The sequence below is a fragment of the Acipenser ruthenus genome, chromosome 21, assembly GCF_902713425.1.
Source record: "Acipenser ruthenus chromosome 21, fAciRut3.2 maternal haplotype, whole genome shotgun sequence".
Classification (NCBI taxonomy): Eukaryota; Metazoa; Chordata; class Actinopteri; order Acipenseriformes; family Acipenseridae; genus Acipenser; species Acipenser ruthenus.
This window is the reverse complement of record NC_081209.1, coordinates 28,471,472-28,479,113: the sequence shown is the minus strand read 5'-3', so window position 1 is coordinate 28,479,113 and position 7,642 is coordinate 28,471,472. Positions and strand designations below refer to the sequence as shown.

The 7,642-nt window shown below is 42.8% G+C and overlaps 1 protein-coding gene across 1 annotated transcript; it reads left to right on the top strand.

The window, feature by feature from the left end:
- The first annotated feature begins 386 nt into the window (after positions 1-386).
- LOC117964206 (DET1 homolog) lies at positions 387-6,725 on the top strand. The gene is made up of 6 exons (XM_034906999.2): positions 387-665; positions 1,591-2,375; positions 2,873-3,226; positions 3,316-3,506; positions 3,655-3,846; positions 4,182-6,725. Exons 2-6 carry the CDS (start codon positions 1,647-1,649, stop codon positions 4,369-4,371), a joined length of 1,656 nt encoding a protein of 551 aa, XP_034762890.1. The 5' UTR covers positions 387-665; positions 1,591-1,646; the 3' UTR covers positions 4,372-6,725.
- The last annotated feature ends 917 nt before the right edge of the window (positions 6,726-7,642 follow it).

Here is a 7,642-nt window from a genome sequence, read left to right as displayed (position 1 = left end):
AAGTTGTTATAATTGTGGAAAACATTAGTGGAGGCTTTGAGTAAATTGTTGATGCTTATAACATCGATATATTGTAACTCCTGAATGTATCTAAGACTTTTGCACAGCAGTGTATATGATTGAAAAGGATAGTCTTAAAATTTTCCGAATAAAAGTTAAGTGTTAAAAAAAAGGTTGTTGAATTGTATAGAACGGTTATATAATCGCAGTGTGTTTTACCACCAGTTTCACGCTTAAATGTTGATTAATATATTTTGACATGTCTTGTGTTGTTTAGCCAAATCCTACAGGTTTGCACAATGGGAAAGCCAAGGTACCGCGCTTTCCATCCGACAGGGGTCGCTGTGAGTAGGAAGACGCACCACGAGAGAGGAGGAACTAAAGGAGCAAGCGCTACTCCATCTTCCGTAATGATTTCTGTGGTTGCTAGCATGGTTTCCGAGTTTTCAAGAGGAAAGCGAGGAAACCTGGTTTAAACTATTTTAAAATTAATTTATTGCGTTTAATTATATTCTTAGCAGGGTATACTTCGAGCCACGTTTGCTACATTGGATTTTGAATCAAGAATGGAATTTTTTTTTAGATAAATCTTTATTTTTCTCAGTTTTTTTATAACTAATAAACCATTGTTGGGAAAATAGGGCTCTGCGCGCTTCGGAAAGTCGGTAAGTGGGCGTGGTTTATTATTAATTAAGAGATTGCTTTTTAAAAATTAGCGCCGTTGAATTTGTTTACAAGTTGAATGTAACTTTACTGTGTATTGTAGTGAAGGCTCAGGTTAACCACTTGCACTGCAGACATTACAACTTGGCTGTCAAACTGTTACGTTTTTAATAGATTTTTTAACCCGCTTCATTTGTATTTTATTTATCGACGATTAAAGTTAAACAAGCCCAAATATTCTCCACTGCAAATTTTTTAATGTTATTTTTTCAAAATTATTATTTTTTTTAATTTAAAATGTAATGATATATTTTTGTGAGGATTGGACCTTTGTTTGTGAGATCACCGAGCACCTTCAAATTTAGGTCGATTTGATTTTCAGCCCATTTAAGGACCAAGTTAAGTTGATACATTAACATTTAAACATAGCTTTTGCGGTTAAAAGAGTTAGAGAAAATTAAAATAACAGATGCCAGTTAGATATGCTTAAAAAATGCTTAAAGAAAGTAGTTTAGGCCAGTACACATTCTTGCTAAGTATATTAGCAAGTTATATTCGTGGTAGCTGAGTTTTAAAGTGTGTGTACAAACAACTGACAAATGTAAAATAAAGTGTAGGTTTAGAACCAGTGTGGTCGCAGTGACTCATTGTTGCTTTAGTGCAAGGTGACTTGTATTTAAAATTATAAAATGGCTTAAACAAAACAAATGCTCTGATATGCCATGACCCACTAAAAATCCTTACAGGACTGCACTGGTTGGATCCTATGAACTCACTTCCGTATTTAAGCTATTTTAAAAGTGAAATAACACTCTCTGGGCTGTGAGGCCATTTGTGTAATATAAAGACTTCTTGGGTGTGTTGATAACCGTGAAATCCAGCACCTCTTATTAATTTATCATTACTTTTTGTATGGATCTTTTGTAGTGGTTTTAAAGAAACCATGTAACCCATCCCACTAGACCTCCCCAGCAGTCAGTAAGATGGAGGATGAGTGCCCGACACTAAAGCCCCGTCGGATCCAGAACCAGAATGTGGTCCACCGGCTGGAGCAGCGGCGGGTCTGCTCGGGCAGGGCCGGGGCTCACTGGTACCGAGTGCGCTGCTTTCACCAGAACTTGTTCTCCAACTTCACGGTAGTGAACGTGGAGAAGCCCCCCTGCTTCCTGCGCAAGTTCTCCCCAGACGGCCACTGCTTCATTGCCTTCTCCGCGGACCAGACCTCGCTGGAGATCTATGAGTACCAGGGCTGCCAGGCGGCGGAGGACCTGCTCTGGGGCCAGGAGGGGGAGACCTTAGCTAACGGCAACGACCAGCGGTCCCTTAACATTCGCGGGCGCCTCTTTGAACGTTTCTTTTCTCTTATGCACGTCACCAATGTGGCGTCCAACGGGGAGCACCTGAATCGCGAGTGCAGCCTCTTCACGGACGACTGCCGGTACGTCCTTGTGGGCTCGGCAGCTTACCTCCCGGAGGAGCCCCACCCGCACTTTTTTGAGGTGTACCGCAACAACGAGTCAGTCACCCCTAACCCCCGCTCGCCCCTGGAGGACTACTCCCTGCACATCATAGACCTCCACACGGGCCGCCTCTGTGACACCCGCGCCTTCAAGTGCGACAAGATCATCCTGTCCCACAACCAGGGGCTCTACCTCTACCGTAACATCCTGGCAGTGCTCTCCGTGCAGCAGCAGACCATCCACGTCTTTCAGGTATTTTAAGCACAAAACTGATCTCATTTACTTCATATGGGTGTCCCATTACCCTGCTGTTGCAGTGTTTTCCACTGACCAGTTAGTGTGTGTGTGTCTGTGTGTGTGTGTCTGTGTGTGTGTGTGTGTGTGTGTCTCACATTATACCTTGGCACAGAGATGTAATTGTATTGGTGAGAAGTGCAAAACTGGTGGTGATACAGGTCACTGCACTAACATGTAGGTAGGTACTAAAGGGCCATTGCATTAAAATGTAACATTTGTTACACTGGGTAAGTCATCGGTATCAGACAACTGACAAGCCCAAGATCTTTTAAAAATCTGACACTTTTGTATAGGCATAGATGCAACACCACAAAAAGTTAGAATGTGCCATTATACTTATCAACGTCATCAATGTAGCAAATGCACCATTATTGAAATGGCTGTATAGAACACTAGTATTGCCACATAACGCATGACCGCTTTAATAAAACGTGTATTTATTTGACCCCAAGGTGACTCCAGAGGGCACCTTCTTGGACGTTCGGACGATTGGCCGATTCTGCTACGAGGACGACCTCCTGACCCTGTCGGCTGTGTACCCCGAGGCGCAGGCTGAAGGGCAGCCGGGGTTCTCGCGGCTCTACAAGGAGAAGACCATCAACTCTCTGAAGCACCGGCTGATGGTGTACCTGTGGCGGCGGGCGGAGCGGGACGGCAGTGCCACCGCCAAGCGCCGCTTCTTCCAGTACTTTGACCAGCTGCGGCAGCTGCGCATGTGGAAGATGCAGCTGCTGGACGAGCACCATCTCTTCATCAAGTACACCAGCGAGGACGTGGTCACCCTGCGAGTCACGGACCCCTCCCAGGTACATAGTGTAGGGTGGGTACATATAAATAGCAACATGAAAGCTTAGTCTACCAGAGCCGTTCTCTCTCTCTCTCTGTCTCTCTCCAGCCATCTTTCTTCGTGGTATACAACATGGTGTCGACGGAGGTGATGGCTGTGTTTGAGAACACGTCGGACGAGCTGCTCGAGCTCTTTGAGAACTTTTGTGACCTGTTCCGTAACGCCACGCTGCACAGCGACGCAGTGCAGTTCCCCTGCTCCGCCTCCAGCAACAACTTTGCACGGCAGGTCCAGCGCAGGTCCGTTTATTTTGTTTTTTGTTTTGCTGTACTAATCGTCTGTGTAACACACGGTTTTAGAATTCTAAACCATTATGGGCCTTTGAAAGCGTCCTGATTTGAGAAGGATTTCCTGAATGCCATTTTAGAAAATGCGTTCTTCTCTCAGGTTTAAGGATACGATAGTGAACGCCAAGTACGGCGGCCACACCGAAGCAGTGAGGAGACTCCTGGGTCAGCTACCCATCAGCGCCCAGTCCTACAGCAGCAGCCCCTACCTGGACCTCTCGCTCTTCAGCTACGATGACAAGTGGGTGTCTGTGATGGAGCGCCCCAAGACCTGCGGCGACCATCCCATCCGGTAGGCTTTAGTTAAATATGCATCTGACTCCAACTATTTATACAAGAAGATTGCTTTCCCTGTTTCTAAAGCTGAGGGAACACAAATTTTGTAAATTGGTTTCAGGAGACTAGATTTCAGGGCACTGCATGGCACACCAGGAGAGATTTGGGGTTTGATACAGCAAAGTTGCTTTTGAACTAGGTCTCCTGGAACCAGGTTTCAAGCCACTGTTCCTGAAAAAGTGGCTTTGAGTTCCCTCAGCTTTAGGGTTTTAGGTTGCCAGTGCCAGCACTGTAACTGCATTTTGTTCTCGGCCTGCTCCGAAGTTGCCCATTGTTCTCTCTCCCTTGCAGGTTTTATGCCCGGGACTCGGGGCTGCTGAAGTTTAAGATCCAGGCAGGCCTCTTGGGTCGGCCTATCAACCATGCGGTACGTAGACTGGTGGCTTTCACATTCCACCCCTTCGAACCCTTCGCTATCTCCGTGCAGCGCACCAACGCAGAGTACGTGGTCAATTTCCACATGCGCCACGTCTGTGTCTGAAGGACCTGAGGGGGACAGGCAGCTACTGACTGGTGCACAATGGGGTTGTGAGTGTCCCTGTTTCAAATAGGTTTTCTCATACTCCACTGTTATCAATCTGCTTTTAAGCGTGGTCTGGGATTAACAGTTCTGAACCTGCATTTTAATGAAGAAACAGGTGAAGTGACCACTATAGCAATACAGGGTGCCTTCAGAAACGTGTTGAATTGTCCTAAGACTGTATTGTGCTGGCCTTGGGGCCCATCTTCAGTCATGGAAAGAGAAAACTGTCTAATAGTGTTTTTAAACGGATGAACTGTACCACATCATACTGTGCTGCCATGGTCCAGAAAGACCATTATCAATAACAATGAAACCAGGTCCAAAATGTTTTCACAGTGTCAGGAAAAGCCTGGGGTTGGAAGTCAATAAAATGAAAACGTATGTTTGAGCTAGGGTTTTGTTCTTACACGCTCCTTGGAGGTGTAACTACCAGGATTTTAAATGAGGTTACACTTTTTAATTTCTTCTTTTTTCTTTTATAGTGTATACACATATTCTGCATCACAGGATTGATTAAATACAAAGCAGCTGAGAGCTTGTTTTACTTTTTAAATGTATTTTTTACCTGCCAAACAGGTATATTGTGCCCTGTTGTGCATTTTAACATTGTCGTTGGCCACACACGTGACCAGAATGTGTATTAGGCACAGGTTTGTGTTTCATACAGGTTCTATTAAAACTAGTGACATTGATACATTAAAATGCCTTTGAGGTTCACCTCAATCACCTGTAAGCACATGTATTCAAACACCTCAAGATTTGTCATTTGTATCTTTTATACCTACCTGCATGAAAACCTCAGGGTGTGAGAATTTCAATTTGTAGTCTGTAATCAGTGATATAGAAACAATAGGCACTTGTGTGAAAATGTTCGACCACGTTGTGCTTTTAGTTAGGCATCTTAAACAGTCTCCTGCACATAAGTGTGGCTATGTGTGTCTTTTCTCTTACTGTTTTTAATTACTTTAATTACTGGCTTATTCAAGTTGTCAATTAAATTTAGACAATCACTAATTAGCTTATTTTTTCAAGGTTTTCAGTTCCAGTGGTTTGATTTCATATGCACAACAAATCAAACCAACAGAAGCAACGGGGTGTTCTCATACAGAAGCAGCTCATACATGTGCTACTGCTGTATAGGCACACTACAGTATATATTAACAGAAAATGACACCCTCTGGTATACTAACATGTACAACATGAGGAAAGTTGGGTGTTATGAAAATTGTTAACAGTAACGGTGCACTACAAATGAAAAGGCTGGTTTTTAAGCTTTTAAATTTCAGACGTCTCCTGTGGTATTTAATTTATTTTTTTAAACATTGTTCTCAAATGTAGTCCTTTTTTCCCTAAATGTAAAAGCGAATGCATTGAAACGCTGTGTGCATGTATTGTCGTGAGTGTGAGTGGGTGTCTGTGGGTGGGTTCCTTTTATTTAATTGAACATGAAAGGTCTTGCTGCAGAAAAAGCACTCCAGGAGCTACAGCACCACACTGCAATCAGAATAAAAGTGCAGTACAGCACTACAGGACCTGGACTGGTGTACCAGTCGCTCTGTTCCAGTAGCATACAAATTACACTGTCATATAAAAAAAACAAAATTTCAACACAATAAATATTTTTGTATTCATGCCGCTGTACCGTGCCCCCCAGTTTGAGCCCCCCTTTCCTCAGAAACACGCAATTAAAGAGGTTTCATCTTGAAAGCTGTACAGCATCAAAGAGTCAACCATTTTCAACCATGCAGGCTGCTTAATAGACTCCGAATTGACCTTTAACATTATGAGATTGGCCAGTGTTTACAACCTGATTATAGCGTGATCCAGTTCATCTTGTAAAATACAAAAGAGGGATTATATTTTATTTATTTTTCTAAAAACCTTACTAAGTGTCTAACGCAGAATCGAATCCGATATTTATTTTAGGTTGGCTGATATATAGCGGTGTGCACAATACGATTTGAAAGCGCTCGGTGTGTCGAAAGCCATTGTGTTTTTATAGACCCGAGTCCAAGACTCCTTTCTCTTTTGAACAAATAATTCAGTTGTGAAATGGTATAAACAGCTGTTGTCAGTGTGTCTGATTACCCCCTTGCTGGTAACAAGGCTGCCTCCTCCCCTGCAATGCTCTTATCCCTCAGTGCCATTATAATGTAGGTCAATTACGGGTTGGTTTTAGGAGGTCCTAACCCAAAAGTTCAAAAAGAACCAACTTCTTTATTGTTTTTATATTCTCCATAACATTGTCAATTTTTGTAAATATATATTTTATATTTATCCGGTTCTGTTGCAAATAAAGATTTAAGTATTTATCCTTGTTTCCCGTTTTATAACTATTTTCTTTTGCCACCGGTGGGATGAAATGTTTAATTTATTTGGGGAGGGGATGGTGGGAGTGTCATGTGAGGTTGATTTTTCTATCGCTTCAATTACCTGTCATATTACTACTCCTTAGGTAAGTAACAAAAGGGTGTGTGTGTGTGTGTATACAGTACCTTTAAAATAAACTTCAATTAAATTAAACCCAACATGGGCCAAATCCAAAGCAGCTGCAGCAACTCTGTGAATACAAGCTGTCTGGAATTACCTGGAGAAGGACAGCAGGTGCATGGAGATCAGCTGTACACAGTGACCCTTGGATTACGGGGGGGGGGGGGGGGTCGGGTTACGGGGTACTATAAACTATAATCTTGTTTTATTGCTACAGCTCTTCCTCTGTTGGTAGGCAGGGATTTCTTGGTTGCGTACCCGATGGTTTGAGTTCAGTCAGTTGATAGTGTACTTGAAGACTGCATGGTTGATACGGTACAATTACTGGAACACGCTAAAAGCAAATCATAGGTGTGTGTTTCAAGAAAAAAAAAAAAAGTAACAGCAGTACTAAAGACAGCCGTTTGTTTATTTAAATATATAATACTATACACATTTAATAGGTATACAATACACATTTAAACAAGTTCTGTGTATATTCAATAAATTCGTTCACACCAGGTATAGTGTTAGGCACACTGTAGCTTCTTGCTGTTGTAATCCTTGGCTTCTTGAATTTCGGTTCATTAGAAGGTAAGCAAGCCTTGTAAACTCCTGAAGAGCCATGTCATTGTCTAGCCAGCTGTCACGGTGGAGCTCCTGCTGCTGCTGCTGCTGCTGCCCTGAGGCACACATTCAACTTAAAAGGTCACCACTGGAGAGATTTGTTTTTTAACAAAATTAATACAGAGCCAGCAGC